Below are 17,062 nucleotides of genomic sequence, written 5' to 3'. Positions count from 1 at the left end.
CAATTTTCCAACCACCTCTTAAGCCTACCCTCACAGCTAGGCCTCAATAACTTTTCTTATGTTGCTTGTTATAAAAAATTTTCTAAAAGAATGATCGGGGCTGGAGTGATAGTACAGTGGGTAGGACATTGCCTTGCACGTGGCTGACCCAGGTTCTATTCCCAGCATCCCATATGGTCCCCTGAGCACCACCAGGAGTAATTACTGAGTGTAGAGCTAGGAGTAACTCCTGTGCATTGCCAGGTATGACCCAAAAAGCAAAAAAATTAAATTAAATTAAAATAAAAGAATGATCAAAAAAAATGTTTCCTTAGAAGAAAGTTAGTGAAGATTGTTGTATATTACCATGGCGCCATTAAGTCCTTGTATAGGAGGTCACTAAGATGCTGTTTCAGGTTAAGCCTTCTGTGCTGATATTTTGTTATTTGAGGTTGTTTGGCTTCTACATTACAGGGACATAATTTTTTAGTCCATTTTGTTAAACTTTTTAAACTCATTTTTTGGTTTTTGTTTTCTGGACCACCCACATCTGGTGAAACTCAAGGACTAGGGAATACTTCCTCCTGAGTGCTTGGGGGTCACTCCTACTGATGCTTGGGGAACGATGTGGTACCAGGAATCAAACCTGGGCCTCCTGCATATCAAACGTGCACTTGAAACTATTGAACTACTTCTTTGATTCCACTGTTGATATAATTATTATTATAATAGGGGTTTGCACAAACTTTTATTTTCTGTTTTGTGAAGTTTTTTCATCTTATATTTTATTTTTGTGTCCAGGGATTGGACTCAGGGCCTCACCTATATTTGGCATGTGATCTATCATTGAGTACATCTCTCACCTTCTGTGTCTTTCAGTTGTCTCTTTTCCCCCTATCTTCCTGTGGATTACTTGAACATTCATTTCAGAATTCCATTCTTATTTATGTATAGTGGGTTGGAGCCATAGCACAGCGGGTAGGGCGTTTGCCTTGCACGTTGCTGACCCGGGTTCAATTCCTCTGTCTCTCTCAGAGAGCCCGGCAAGCTACGGAGCCCAGCAAGCTCCCAAGAGTATCCTGCCCACACAGCAGAATCTGGCAAGCTCCCCGTGGCTTATTTGATATGCCAAAAACAGTAATAGGTCTCACAATGGAGATGTTACTAGTGCCCACTCGAGCAAATCGATGAACAGCGGACAACAGTGCTATGACAGTGCTATACAGTGCTACAGTTTACTATGTTGAAATATTACAAACTTTATTATACATTGACCTCTTATACCCATTTACATTACCTAGGTTAAATGTCATAAAATTTCCCTCTATATAATTTTGGAACTTCATCAGGCCTTTTTCTCCTAAATGAAATATGATTTTAAAAAGTCCAAAAAATAATTAAAATGTACTTAATAAGATTTTTGCTCTTTTTTTTGGGGGGGGTCACACCCAGCGATGCACAGGGGTTACTCCTGGCTCTACACTCAGGAATTACTCCTGGCGGTGCTGGAGGACCATATGGGATGCTAGGAATCGAACCCGGATTGGCCGAGTGCAAGGCATACGCCCTACCCGCTGTGCTATCACTCCAGCCCCAAGATTTTTGCTCTTTATGTTGCTCCTTTTGATATGCCCAAAACAGTAATGATAGGTCTCATTCTTCTGATCCTGAAAGAGCCTCCAATCGTTGGCAAAGACGAGTAAGGAGAGGCAGCTAAAATCTCAGGGCTGAGAGTAATAGAGATGTTACTGGTGCCCACTCAAGTAAATCGACAAACAACGGGATGACAATTATACAGTGATGTTGCTCCTTATTCTTTCTTGATATTCTAATGTTCCACATTTTATGATTTTTTAAAAATTCCCAGGGAACTCTTTTTCACCATTCTTTTTGAGTAACTTTGCTAGAGACAAATTCTCTTAGCTTTACCTCATCTGAGAATGTTTTCCACTGTTTTTTCCTGAAAGACACTTTTGCTGGATATAGAAGTTTGAATTTTTTTAGCACCTAAGAAAAAAGATTATGCTACATCCTGCTAAACTTTATGAGTTTTGATGAAAAATATGTTGAAATTAAAATTATTTTTCCTTAGGTGAAATGTCAATTATCTGTCTTTAAGATTTTTTTCCTTTGTCCTCAATCTTCAACTGTTCGACTATATTTTGTTGTGGATTTCTTTGCATTCATCCTATTTGGGATTAACTGAATATATTGAGTCATTAAGTTTATATATTCTGCAAATATAAGTTGTTTTCATCAATTATTCCTCTGAATATTTTTCTGTCCTGGCTTTTTTCCATTCTTCTGGAAACTCTGGTGGTATAACTGTTAAAACATTTTGTCCCACAGATTCCTTAATCTTTGTCTATTTTTTCAAGTATATTTTCCTTCTGTTATTCAAGTTGGCTAGTTTATATGGTTTCATCTGTAAATTTGCTAATTATTTTCTCTGTCCCATACATTCTGCTGTTGAGTGCATCCTGTGAGTTTCTTATTTTGTTTTGCTCTTGCTTTTGAGTCACACCCAGTGGTGCTCAGGGCTTACTCCTGTCTCTGCATTTAGGCTTCACTCCTGGTAGACTCAGAGGACCATATGGGGTGTTGGGGATCAAACCTGGGTCAGTGGTGTGCAAGGCAAGTGCCCTACCCACTGTACTATTGCTCTGGCCTTCCTCTGAGTTCATTATGCTATTATATTTTTCTATTCTAAAATTTATGTTTGATTATCTTTCTTTTTGCTGACATTTTCTGGGGTTTCTAAAATTTATTTCAAATGCATCAATAACTAAAAATTAAAGCATTTTATGATGACTGAAATATATAATTGTAACATTTCTATTATCCTACTGATATCTACTTATTTCCCCGACTGTAGGTATGACTGATTTTCTATTAAAACCTGGCTATATTATGAGACTCTGGGGCTTAGTTATTTACTTTTGGTTTTGTTTGGGGGCCACATTCAGTGCTTAAGGCTTACTCCTGGTTCTATACTCAGAGATTACTCCTGGCAAGCTTAGGGGACCATATGGAGTGCCAAAGATTAAACTCAGCTGACAGCATGGAGGCAAGCACCTTGCCCATTGGGCTGTCGCTCTGGCCCCTCTGGAGCTTGCTTAACTTTTATTTTAACTCTTTTTTTTTTCTGACACTGCTCTGAAACTGCAGGCACTGAAGAGAAAGGGGATTGGTATTTCTAGTTGCAAACAAGTGGGAGTAAATGTCCTGATTCCTCATGTGGTCTAAGAGAAGATATCCTTGCTACTGGTAGTGGAAGATGGGAATTTCTTAGTTGCAACCAAGTGGGAATAAATGTCCTGATTCCTCGTGTGATCCAAGAGAAGATATCCTTGCTACTGGTAGTGGAATATGGGAATCCAAGCTCCCCACATAGTCCCTGCTAATGCCAAAAGGGGGGGGGGAGGGAACTGGCATGATATTTATTGCCCAGAAGTTATGGAAGTTCCAACTTCCTTCTAAGACCACACCTTCCTTGATACCAGAAGTGAAGATGATTCATCTCAGACTGGTGATGAGAGAAGTTTAGACTCTCCACTTGGCCTATGTTGGCCAGGGGTCAGGGTACTAGTCAAAAATGGTCTATCTTGCTACTCTGCCTCACACCTGGTCCTTCAGCTAAAGAGAGCAAGCTTTTGTTGGGGATGTTTTTGTCTACTGTGATGTTTTTTAAAAAATATTTCTGGTTATATCAATTCCAAGTATGGTATAATTAGGTGAAAGAAGATCCAATAGCCATAACAGAATACCAGAAACTGGGTGAATGAAGCAATGAAATAAAAAAATTCTCAGTTCTGGAGACTGAAAGTGCAAAATACAGTTGTTGGCAGGTTTTATTTTTTATTTTTAGTTTTTTATTGAATCACTGTGAGATAGACCCTTACAAAGCTGCTCATGATTAGGTTTCAAGTCATAGGCAGGGTTGTTTTCTGCTGAGACCTTTCTCCCTGGCTTATTAGATTGACTGACTTCTCGTTGATTCGCACACAGTCTTTCCTCTGTACACATGGATCTCAGCTATCATTTCGTCTTTTTATAAGAACAACAGTTGTGTTGGTTTAATAAGACTCCTTCTTTATAGTCTTATTTTAGCTTAATTATCTCTTTATAGGTCCTGTTTTTGAAAACAGTCACACAGGGACTAGAAATTCAATATACAAATTTTAGGAGGCAAGAGCAGGACACAATTCAATCTTTATTAACCAGGGAACCCATCATCATCTTTGGATCCTGAGGTCCCTAGTTCTGCCCTCTCTTTCACTCTTTCATAAATCTCCTTATGTTTGTTTTAAATACAATGCCCAGGGTTTTCAGTGAGGAGAAAGGAAGTCTAGATGATCTTCCTGGGAGTAGAAATCCCTCTCTCTTGAGCTCTTTAGAGAAGGAAAAAAGAGTGGAAGTTCTCACTTACAAGAACCAGGCTACGCTGAACAAGAAACACTTTTGTTGGAGTACTTAAGTCTCTTGGGACCGAGACCCTAATAGTTATCCATTAAGACAACAGTTTTTAACCTTTTGACATCTGTGCATGGCACAAGTGTGTGGATCGGTCACTGAAAGTTACTTCCATGAGCTAAAGAAAGGGCAAGAACATGGGATGTGTGATGCTGTAATTACTTCCCCAAAGGAGATAAGATTCCTTCATCTGAGAAAAACAGAGGGGATTGGCACACATCTAGAGGCTCTAAACCTCTGAGAAAAGACCCCCACCCTCTGGACCTTGGAGAACAGCAGAGCCAATAGAAATCAGTGTATGGCCAGCTGTCTGAGAAGGAGATCAGAAAAGACGAGTGTCAGAAGTCTGTGTTTGTCTGGGTCTGTGTGCATGCATAGGTGAGTGGGCGCGTGTGTTAGGGAGCAGCCCCTGAAACTTCTCCAGCCCTCCTTTGGCAGAAATGCTGTGTTGCTCTCACCTCAGTCAGGCTGTTAAGCTCTCAGCCCCTCACAACAGAAGCTCCAGGGCTCTCCATGGCCTTGTAGCCTCTGGGATGTCAGCAGTTCCCCTGGTGGGGGTGGTGGAGCAAGCTCCTCCTATTATTCAACTCTGGCTTCTCACTATTAAGCAGGGACTCCTTGAGGAAGATTGATTTGCCACATTAAATGAGCCGCCATGGTGCTCGATGAGGATGTCACAAGACAAACGGCTCCTGCCGCGTGCCTGCAGCCCACCGCCCCGTGTTTCCATTACGTTGGGGCCAGAGTCCTGGTGGATAGATTTGGGGGTAGTTCATTTTCTGCCTTACACGATAAACTTGTCAGCGTTTGACCGATCAGCTCCTCGGATGCCGGGAGTTCATTTGCAAGGCCACCTGGCATCCGGCTCTGCAGACCTGCTCCCATTTCATTCTGTCTAATGAGCCAGCACCTGGTTTCTGGTGGTTGGTGCTGAGCTCTGAGTCCCTAAGCAACCTGCACTGGTGATGGCTCAGCCCCTCCTCAGGGGGTCCTCTGCAGCTTGGGGGTGGCTGGGACTCTGATATCTAGAAATCATGTTTTTTTGGCTACCCCACAGAGGAGGACTGTGTCAAGTCTCCCTCTCTCCTGTCCTCTTGACTGGGCAGGTCTGTTGACCTTGGGACTATTTCTGAGGAGACCTTGATGGTGGCAGATATTGAGCCAAAGCTTGAGGGGCTCACTAAGCTTGTGAGTGGGGCCAAGGTGTGTGTCATTTGGGCTGCCCTTGACTGGCCTCCAGGCCCCTGGCCCAAGCAGACAGACATCCTAGACCCCCAAATCACTCTGGGCCTTCAGTGGTTCTCTGCTGTTGCTAGATTCTTCACATTCCCAAATCCACCACATACGGCCCATTAGCACTGGAATAAGATCCTTGGAATGAGGACCAGCATCCTTCGTGTACTGGGTGGTTGGGGGGTTTGGGGCTGCCACCATAGCTGGGGAGAAAATAGGAAGAAGGGCAAAGAGTACATGCTAGTTATCTTTTTTTTTCTTTTTGGGTCACACCTGGCGATGCACAGGGGTCACTCCTGGCTCATGCACTCAGGAATTACCCCTAGCAGTGCTCAGGGGACCATATGGGATACTGGGATTCGAACCTGGGTCGGCCGCGTGCAAGGCAAACGCTCTACCTGCTGTGCTATCACTCCAGCCCCATGCTAGTTATCTTTGAGGAGGTTTCTCGGGAGCTGTCGAATAGTATTTTAGATCTTATTGGCAGCATTTAGACATATGGTTCACATGCTTATCTCTGCCTATAACGGAGCCTGAAACTGTGACTTTACTCGTGGTTGCTTGTGGGTCAAGCTAGCACCCACACTTTCTATGACAAAAGGGAGGATGGAGACTGAGATATGCAATAGCAATTCGGCAACATAATACCCCTTTGCTCCAAATACCATGCACCTAATTGTTCTACGCATAGAACATTTTGAGGCAGGGTAAGAGAATGTTTGTTCTTCTCTTCTCCTGACCTTCTCCTGAAAGATCACCCAGAACTTCATTCTGTGACAGCATCCATCCCAGTGGTCAAGGTCTCTGTGTGATGGATAACCCTCACTGTCAGGTCCTAAACCCTGACGTGATGGAGGAGAATGAATTAAATCATCATAGTCAAGTCTCCTGGCTGGTATGTTATACAGCAGCAGCAGCAGCCATGGCCCCACCAGGTCCCATTGAGCAGGTTTTTCCCTCTTCTCTCCTTGGGGCAGCCCATCTGGCTGGATCAGCTCTGTTCCAGGAAGCTCAGCCCATTTTCCCCTGTGCAGGAAATGGTGACTCTCCTACCAAGTTGGTGGCTTTTCATCCTGATGCTACCAGGAGACAGCGCTAAAAGGCCCCTCTGGATAAGGGTTGGGGCAGCCTGGCTTCCTACCTGTCCTCTGCATCAAACAGCAGCTGGGGATGTGGGTGCTTCTTTTCTCCAGATTTTCTTAACTATAAATACTGTCTGCAGCTGGGACCAGGGAGAGAGCTCCGTGGTTAGAATTCACGCTTGGCATATGGGAGTCTGGTTCGATCCTCAGTGCCACAGGGTCCCCCTTCTGAGCATCTCTCTCAGAAGAACCACAGAGCACAGAACAACCTCTGATCATTGCCAGGTGTGAGCCCTCAAAAACAATTGCCAGAAATCCTAGTTTGAGACAGAGAAACATACCTACTTGCCAGTTGCGATTTGAGGGGTGCCAGAGCAGGGTGCTGTTGGATGGGGAATTGGAGCTTCTCCCCTGGTTTGGGCGCACCTGAAGTTCTAATGGCCAGGGAGAAGTTTCTACGCCAGCCTCCTCAAAGGCAGAACCAGTGTACAAGTGAGCACATACCTGGGGTAGAATCGCTCACAGTTCAGGGCAGCTACATGCTTGCAGAGACCTTGAGGGCAGCTGCTCCCAAGGGTCATCCAGAGGCTCAGGACAGTCTGGCTGACTTCACACCCATGCCCAGGACTAGAGGGAGAGATCAGGACTGGCTTCACATCTGGATGTCTATGTGGGTGCCTCCCTCTGGAATGTGGGACTATGGCGGGGAGCCCACCCTACCCAGGGCAGGACAGGTGCCAAGGCCTTGCTTGCCTGCCCCGCAGACTCCACCAACCGGGACTCACTGGACATGATCGAGCGCTGCATCTGCCTGGTGTGCCTGGACAGCCCGGGAGGCGTGGAGCTCAGTCACACCAACAGGGCACTCCAGCTCCTGCATGGAGGAGGCTGCAGCAAGAATGGGGCAAACCGCTGGTACGACAAGTCCCTGCAGGTAAGAATCTGTGGGGCCCCGTGCTTGAGTCCAGCAGGCCTACTCACTCACTGACTTCTGATGACCACTGGCTGCATCTGGGGCAGAAGCAGTAGAAATTGCTGGCAATGTGCCCTGGGGTACCACTGGTCTGACTTCTCAAGAGCAAGTGGTCAGCCCTGTCTCAAATTTCGAAATCTTCTTCTAGCCTGTAGGGGGATGTGATGGTCAGACTCAGATCTGGGGTTCGTTTCCCATTTCCCATCACACATTGTGAGCCAGGTACTCTCACTGACAACTCCTCAACAGGGACAATCAAGTCCAATGCTCAGTGGCATCAGCATCTTTGAGAAGGACATTTTTTAATTTCAGTGTCTGGGCCACATCTGTCTAAAGACAAAGCCCACTTCTGGCTCTGTGCTCATGGCTCATTCTTGGTCTGCACTCGGGAATCATTCCTTACAGTGTGCAGGGAACCATAAGCAGAGCTGGGGATCAGATCAAACCGGGTCAGCTGCATGCAAAGCCAGCACCTCAACTCCACTACTCTCTCTTCAGGCCACATTTACTGTGCCCTGATTGTGAGGACATACTCCCCGCGTCCCAAGGAGGCTCAGGCAGCCCAGCATCAAAATGAAACAAGACAGTGAGCTTGGTACTTGTTTCCATGACATCAGCCTACAGTACTGATGTAGATGGGGGTGAAGCCACCATCCCCTCGTTCCATCCCTCCGTCCTGCTTTCCTCACATGGCCGTGCTGAGTCTGCTCCGGTCTGTCGGTAGAATCACTCTTCACCACAGCCGGATGCTGCAGTTGCCAAACCCTCTCCGTGCTCCGATTCAGCACCATCACATTGATGAGTATTTTCTAGGCAATGCCTCGTTTCTCTTGTTGTCTGTCTCCTGTGTTCAGCAGGTTATCTTTTTCATCGGTTTGCATATTGATTCTGCTATTGCTCATGAGTGCTCTGCTGCTGCGCTGGCTGTTTTTGCCTCCTCCGTGACGCTAATGGCTTGTAATCTTTCACAGAGCAGCAGTAGATTGAAATGATCTCATGGAGATACAGAACCTGCAGCCTAACAAGGCTTGGTAGTGGTTTTTGAAAGGCTCCCTTTCCCTCCCTTTTTTTCTGTGATACGGGCAGGTAGACACTAATACGTGAGCGTGCCCAGCTCCCCCCTCCTGCCTCACCTTGCCTGGCTCTTTGCAAGTAGCACAGATTGTTGGGTGATCTGTGAAAGCCAAAGGCCCTATGGACCCAAATAGAGAGGATCAGAGTTTATCTCAGGGCAGAGAGGCAGGGGACTTGGAAGGGAGAAGGAAGGAAGGAGCTTGGGAGGGATGAATTTTAAGAGAAAGTCTATTCTCTTATTTGTAGTACTGTCTGTAGCACTGTTGTCTCGTAGTTCAACAATTTTGCTCGAGAAGGCACCAGTAACATCTCCATTGTGAGACTTGTTGTTACTGTTTTTGGCATACTAAAAACAGTATGGGAAATTATTTTGGAAAAATGGGTGTAAAGGACTCAAAGGAATAGAATGAATGCCTTGCATGCTCAAGGCTCCAAGCTCTGTCCCCAACATTGTCTGGTTTTCCAAGTGCTGCCAGGTATATCTTCTGGCTTGAGTAAACACTAAACCATAAGGTCCACTGTGTCAGGCTGGACATAAAATCCTGGGACTCTGAGCACTACTGGGAAGGCCCTTACCCTTGCCAAAAAAGATAAAAATTAAATAACAAGACATGAATGGAGCCAAAATTCAGGCAACTGGACCAAGAGATAGTATAGCATGTGAAGCTCTTGCTTTGCATGTGGCAATACTGGTTTCAATCCTCAGCATCACATAAGGTCCCCCAAGTCCTGCCAGGCATGATCTCTGGGTACAGAGCCAGGAGTACACCCCGAGCACCACCAGAGAAGGTCTAGTCCCCCCAAAGGAGATCCAGGCAAGTAGCATTCTATGGGAGAGGTGGGGGGAGATGTGGAGAGTGTTGCCTCAGATGTGTGTGTGTGTGTGTGCATTTGGTCACTTGGGAGGAGTGTCAGTGAAGCTTTCAGAGTAAGATGTTTCTTTATTGACTTGTGGCTTTACTGGCATCTCTTGGGCATGATGCTGTGCTGATCTAAGCTGATAGCAAGCCCCGTTTTATTCAGACTACACTTTAAAAATCAGATCTAAGGGTTGGGGAGATGACTTAAGGGGATGGAACATGTGTACCATTTTTGATTCCTGGCATCACATGGTCTTCAAGTACCACTAGGGTAGTCCCAGGGTCCTCTAAGCACTGCTTAGGTGAACAAAAACAAACAAACATGAAGAATCATATTCCATCCTGCTTAAATGTTCTCCTAGTCCTTCGGTGCTCTATGTCTCTCTTCCGAGGTGGCTACATACTATAGTCCTTGTAAAGGAACAATAAAGATAGTGAGATGTCTGCAAGGCTCCTGTTGCCTTTCATATCGCTTCTCATTGGTTTTCATACCAATCCTGTAAGCTGGAACTTACTGAACCCTTTTAAATTCAAACTGAGAGAAAACTGCAGCCAGAGAGTGGAAGCATCTGTTGGAAACTCTCCCAGCTAGCAGGTGGCAACAGTGAAGCGTGAAGCCGGGTCTCTGGTTGGAGAGCAGGCCTATGCCTTTGCCTTCACTCACAGCGAATTTTATTTCTCCCTGGGAATCTGCTAACCATCCAAATGGGATCACTACCTTGCATTTGTTTGTTCAACAGAGTAATTGAACGCCCACTACGAATGCACATGGCTCTAACTCCTGGGCATAAGACCAACAATTTCCAAACATGCAGGGTCTGTCTAGGAGATATGGCCACACAAAATGGTACTGGGTGGTGGTCCTAATTCGGGCCTTGAAAGGTATGAGTGGGGGTGGGTAACAGATTCAGATCAAAGCTGCCCACCTGTGGACCCCAGCCTGCGGACAGCATGTACCATATTTGTGCAAGTTCTCAGGAAACACTGAGCCGTTTCAGCCAGAGAACTTTGGGCTTGTCCAGCATCACTTCCCAGAGCTTTTCTGGGAAGGGGATGGCACTGTTGGGAACTACTTAGATTCCATAGTCTGGGGCCTTGGTGAATGCAGCACTCTTTACAGAAGGGACTGAGCTTTGATGCTCTGGGAGAGGCGAGGGAGGAGGCGTGGGCTGGAGACAAGGGGCTGGCTTGTGATGCTGCTTCTCCCAGATGCTCTCCTCTTCCTCTGCAGTTTGTGGTGGGCCGAGACGGTACCTGTGGAGTGGTGTGTGAACACTCCCCATTTGATGGCATTGTCCTGGTGCAGTGCACTGAGCACCTGCTCAAGCATATGTGAGTTCGTCAGCGGGGCCCTCCCCACCAAAGCCAGAGTGCACAGTGGATGCCAGGCCCTGGCCAGGAAAGTGGGGTGGCCACAGGGGGTCGGGGGTGGGGGTGGAGGTGATGCAATGTCGAGAAAGTTTCTGCCAAGGATGGAGTATAAAAGCCACGGGGATGACGTCCTCGGCTTTGTCAGAGAGGGAGGGACCAGGCCACGGGTTTGGGGTGGCCGCCACTCCCTTCTCTACCTCTAGGATGAAGAGCAGCAAGAAGCTTGTTCGAGCAGATTCAGTCAGTGAGTTGCCAGCCCCCAGGAGGTTGAGGTGGAAGTGCTCCCCGGAAATTCAAGGCCTCTTAGCTTCCTCGGCAGAGAAACTTCAACGGTGAGAAGAAGTCCCAGTGTGTCCTTGAGGGTGGTGATTTTGGGGGAATGGGTGGGGTGTCACCCACCCAGCCTGCCCTGGTTGAAGAGACAGCCTGGAAAGTTCCAAAGGCCACAACTCCTCTTCCTCTCCTCACCCCCTGATGGAAATGTAGTTAAACAAAAGGGGAGCTGGAGCTCTGGGGAAATAACCTTGCCTGGTGTCCCTCATTTCCATAAAATGCAAACATTGAGCTATTTCTTTTCCAAAGGTCCCATCTGACTGAGACAAGGTGGGGAAATCCTTCTTGCCGTGGGAGAGTTATATACAGCTAGTTTGAATAGGTTATTTGAATCCAGGCTATTTCTATTTGCTAGACCTCACACTGCAGTTTGATAGGCAGGCCTCCTTCTGGGGACAAGACGCAGCCCATGTCCTAACGGGACCCAGGCAGTGGGCTACCTCAGTGGGCCAGTGTTGGCTCAGTGACAAGGTGCAAAGGAAGCCATGGGCTGGCAACTAGCTATGCACCTTTGAAGTTCCTTTCCTCACTGACTAAGTGACATGAGCCCATTCATCTATTCGTTTGTTCATTCATAAATTCAACATGTTCTGAGCTCTGGTGAGGTCAAGCTCTATGGACATAGCCATGAACGTGTTCAGATGCCTGCCTCTCATATATGAGACTGGTCTAAATGCCCATACATCACATCATACATAGACATACATGTGAGATGCAGTCAGTGCTTGAACCCACAGAGGACAAGGAGCTGAATTCTGCAAGGGCATTGAAGGTGGTCTTTGCGGAAAAAAAAAAGAGTCCTTGAAGTATTGAACAGGAGTCTGTGGTACAGGCAGTCAGAGAAGAAGCAAAGCAGCTTGTTCCTTCTTGTATGGCTTTCTGAAGATCCCAGGCCAGTTAGAAAAACAGCAGATGAGGGGCCGGAGTGATAGCACAGCAGGTAGGGTGTTTGCCTTGCACGTGGCCGACCTGGGTTCAATTTCCAGCATGCCACATGGTCCCCTGCACACTGCCAGGGGTAAAACCAGGAGGAAGCCCTGTGCATTGCCAGGTGTGACCCAAAAAGCAAAATTAATTAATTAATTTTAAAAAAAGAAAAAGAAAAACAGAAAATGAGAGAGTGGCCAGAGTTGGGGTGCCGTAGGAAAGCAAAGACCTTACTGTGCAGAACTGCACTGTTTTTTCCTAAAGGGGTCCATCGAGCAGCATGTTGTGGTGAGCCAGTGTGTAGTCTGCGGGGGTTCAGAAGAGTGCAGGTGGGCAGGGTGTGACAGGCTCAGATGACAAGGATGAGGAAGATGAGGCCACTAAGATCTGTTGACACTTGACTGGCTTTTCTGAGGGAGTGAGAGAAACCCTGGATATTCATCTTGGAAACGGTATGATACTTGACCTTATAGGTTATTCTTGGAATAACCAGTGAGTAGGATTGGTTGGTGAGCTAGTGAGCCCTGGGTGGAGGACGGAGCGTGCTCTCTAGCAAGGATTCAAGCAGATGCTAGGTGATCACAGCTGATGCCAGCCTCCTGCTCCTCACCCTGGAGAAAGGGAAGATCCAGGAGGGGCTGGTGGGTAGGGAAGCAGGAGCCACCCATGGAAGGGGGTCTAAGTTGGCAAGGCTGGGATAAGCAGTTTCCAGGTGCTTCTGATAACTGTGAATTCAGCCTTATCAGAGACTCTGGGTCAACACGACTGAGAGGGGTTGGTCCACCGAAAATCAAACTCACTCTGGAGGAGGGAATTGGGAAATATGGGGCAGCTGGAGGGGTTGGGTATCACACTCAGACATCTCAGTGGAGACCCAGGGAATTTTTCTGTTCCTCTGACAGTGAGTCATGGGAGACTCAAAGAGCAGTTTCAAGGTCAAGCATGGCAATCAAGATCAGTGATGAGTCCCAGTCTTTTCCTCCCAAAGCACAAGGATGAGTCCCAGTAAGGAGACAGGTCTTCCAGCCATCTGAGAGACAGATATGAGAGAGGTTTGCTGGGTCTGGCAGGATGGCTGGGATGTCAATAGAACCCAGGAACATCTGGATAGCCCTTCCCAGCGGCGCCGAATGAATGGCCTCTTTCTTTTGTGCACAGCAGAGTTCACAGCCGTCCCTTTGTAAGCAGTGCTCTTCCCACCCAAGCAAAGATCTCAGAGGGGCCCAGACCTCTCCCATGCACAAAGCACCAGCCCTGCCCAGACAAGCCTAGTTATCAATTCCAAATAACCCTGGTCTGTGTGCCCTCTGCCACTTCCTTACCAAGGCCTGTCTCATGGGGATAGGGAGAAGGGTGAGCAGGGACTGAGTCCGCCATGAGCAGGAGGATCTAGATCAGCAGCACAGTTAAACAAACGCTTGGGATGTGCCTCCAACTTTGCGTTTTATAAGTGCATCTTTTATTCTTCCACAGCATCGTGAAAAATCTTGACTTCATTGTTTATAAGTTTGACAGCTACGGGAAGACATTCATCAAGAAGCAGAAATGCAGCCCCGATGCCTTTATTCAGGTGGCCCTGCAGTTGACCTTCTACAGGTAAGCTGGAATATACGCCATAATATGCTAGCAGGTCAGACACACACGCCTCTAGACCTTAGGAGCATCTACAGTGGCAGGAGTCTTTCCATCCTGGAAAATATGAGGTGGCCAGCGTAGGCAGCAGGAGAGGAGTCACCTGACCTAGTCTCAGGGAGTGAATACAAACTGAGAAGTGGAATGTGGCAGTCAGCTGTGCCTGAGTGGGGGGCCCAGGGCACACAGAGGGATGCTGGGCATCTACATTTCCTCGTCGCATCCTGTACGTGACATCGTTTAGGTTTTACATAGAAGAGCTTCACTTCCCAAACAGAAAAATATAAAACCAGCAGCCTTACATAGGAGAGACTGTGGGTTCAAGCCCCAACACTTTAGAGAGTAGCCTTGGTGGGCCCTGAGCCCCTCCAGATGTTGATCCTATCATCACTGTATCACTGTATCACTGTTGTCCCATAGTTTATCAGTTTGCTCGACCGGGCGCCAGTAATGTCTCCATTCATCCCTGTTGCATTCAAGGTCAGGAGAATGAGGCTCATTATTGTTACTGCTTTGGGCATATCACATACGCCATGGGTAGCTAGCCAGACTCTGCCATGCAAGATTCTGCATCACTCTTCCTAGAGCTTTGTTTTATAGTCTCTGAATGTGGCCGTTGATGAGATTACATGGCGCTAGGGGCAGTTTGTGGGTGTGACTGCCAAGCTACTGGAAAACTGGGGATCTGGGTGGAGGAGGCCCAGTCCCAATTCAAGCAGGCTTGGAGATCTCAGCCATGGATCCCACATACCTGGGATCCTCTGTCAGTTCCTTCATGCGTGAGGCTCGTCCAAGTGTGTGGAGAGTGGCCTTGAGCATGGCTGTGGGTGGGCTCTGGAGATTTTCGGCTGCTGGGGCTCTGCTTGGGGCAGGGTGGAGCTCAAGCCGCCCTCCTCCGAGGGGCCCGGTGAAGACAGCCTGGCTCTGGGGCAGGAAATCCTACCATGCACCAAAACCAACCAAGAGGCCCCTGCCTCTTCCTGCTCCTCCAGACTCACCCAGCACTCAGCTAGGGCCCTCTGACTGTGGCTGTTTTCCTCCCAATTCTCTGTCCTTCCTAAGGAAATGTAGCGAGGATCCCCAGTGGGCCAAGTGAGACATTCTGGGACTCACCCTTGTTTGTCCTCCTCTCCCACATCCCTCTGTCAGTTCTCCTCCTCGGGTCTCTCAAACCCATCCCATCTCCTCCTGCATCCCCTCCTCCAATGCAACTGACCCCTCCCAAGTCCACTCAGCTCAGGCTTAGTCACTGCTACATGCTCCCAGGACTCTCCACTTCCATCCATGTCCACTGTCCTCCTGTCTTCATGGACCGTGAATTTTGAAATATGCAAATTGGAGGTCAACCATAGCACCTCGAACACTCTCCTTAGAACAAAGCCTGTTCTTAGAAAAGCTGGTAGGAAAGGCCTCACCCAGGGCCCGCCCCACCCTAGCTCACTCCTGCCTAAGACCTTCACTCTGCAGCTGCCTCCGACCCCTTACCGCTAGTTCTCTCTACTCACATCTTTTCCTTTCTTCTCTTATATACACACATATATATCTTTTCTTTTATATATCCTTTCATATATGTCTCTCATACATATAAAATTATATATTATGTCATATATATAATTATATCTATATATTTATAATTTATCCTTCCTTTTTCTTGATCATATACAATGACCAGAGCTTGCACACACTCTTTAGTTCTGCAGTGCTTACTGGGACCTGCAGAGTTGGTTACAGTGCTCACTCACACCTGGGTGTGGTGACCTAGATTAAGCACATGTTATTGTAGTGCTGGGGATCCCAGTGACAATATTGGTGGGATCAGACTTGGCATGGGGGTGATGGCTGGGATCGAACTCTCAACCTCCTGCATCCCTCCTGCAAGGCAGGTTCCCTTCCACTGAGCTCACTGCAAGCCCTGTTCTCCTTCTCATCCCCAGCAATTGTTTTTCATATGAACAGTCCAGTTCATTGACTGTTGACTTTGTTTCCCAGACTGTCCTCCCCTAAGTCTGACCCCCTGGTTATCTTGCATAGAAGGTAGAGAGTAGGCTCAAGGACTGAATTCCAGAGCAGGTGGGAGAACACATTATAGGAATATTAGCCAGAGGTGGCATGGCCAACTCTGGGGGTTTAGAAAAACCTCATTACTGGTAGCTCTATGATGAAGACAGGGAATGAAGAGAGAGGTAAGAGCTGAAGGCAAGGTAGGGAGTCCATCCAGTCTTGTACAGGAGAATAAACCTAAAGTACAAAAAGGAGAAAGGGAGGGTTGGAGAGAGTACAGAAGATAAGGCACTTGCCTTGCAAGCGTCTGACCCCAGGTCCATCCTTGGCGTCCTCTATGATCCCTGAGTCCTACCACAAGTGATCCGTGAGCACAGAGAGATGTAAACCTTGAACACAGGGTGTGACCTTAACACACACATACACAGATACATAATTTTTAAATAAAATGAAAAATTGAGCTTTCTTGAGCCATGGCTGATTCTTGCTGATTCTAGTAGTCTAGAAGCAACCATTCATAACGAAGTAGAGCACCACCACCAGGGCCATTTGGGTTCGCAACACCTGGGTATCCTGACACTGGCAGGTAGCTGTAATGGGCCTTGGGGTCAGGGACCTGATAAGCACTTCAGAGCCACATATCTAGAATGGAGAAGGGCTTGTGGAGCCTCCCAGATCCCCTCCTCTACGCACCAAGTTATCTTAGCTTTTACTGAATGCAACCAGAAAAAGTGTGACCATATCCTGGGTTCTCAGAATAGCCATAACATATCTGTATCTCATGAAGAATGTTCTTTAGTGTCTAGACCATAACAGTTTTTTAAAAAGTCTTCCCTTAAATTAGCAGAAGCCTGGAAGCTGCCTAAGTCGGGAGGTTGTTTGGAGGTTCTAGTAGGGGAGTGTGGCTACTCTTATACCCTTAACCAAAAAAACAGTTCATCTTTATCCAGGATAGAGTCATATCTATCTGGTCCAACCTAGCACTCATGCACGCACATGGGGCAGTGAGGGAGGAAGGGAACACCTGTTCAGCCAGCCAGATCAGCCAAATCAACCCTGAAGATCAATGGGGTGACAGATGTCACAGCCAGATCTCCCTTACATCCAGAAGCTGCCTAAATTGA

The 17,062-nt window shown here is 47.2% G+C and overlaps 1 protein-coding gene across 3 annotated transcripts in view; it reads left to right on the top strand.

Moving 5' to 3' along the window:
- The window catches only part of CHAT (choline O-acetyltransferase), a 56,986-nt gene that overhangs the window by 28,905 nt on the left and 11,019 nt on the right, over positions 1 to 17,062 (top strand). For all 3 annotated transcript variants that reach the window (XM_055119656.1, XM_055119657.1, XM_055119655.1), the window contains exons 8-11: positions 7,532 to 7,701; positions 10,906 to 11,006; positions 11,249 to 11,377; positions 13,779 to 13,901. In XM_055119656.1, the coding sequence (XP_054975631.1) occupies positions 7,532 to 7,701; positions 10,906 to 11,006; positions 11,249 to 11,377; positions 13,779 to 13,901 (523 nt within the window). The remainder of the gene's footprint in view (positions 1 to 7,531; positions 7,702 to 10,905; positions 11,007 to 11,248; positions 11,378 to 13,778; positions 13,902 to 17,062) is intronic.

The sequence above is a fragment of the Sorex araneus genome, chromosome 11 (genome assembly GCF_027595985.1).
Source record: "Sorex araneus isolate mSorAra2 chromosome 11, mSorAra2.pri, whole genome shotgun sequence".
NCBI classification, from domain to species: domain Eukaryota; kingdom Metazoa; phylum Chordata; class Mammalia; order Eulipotyphla; family Soricidae; genus Sorex; species Sorex araneus.
Note: the sequence above shows the minus strand (reverse complement) of the source record. Positions and strands in the feature narration are given on the sequence as shown.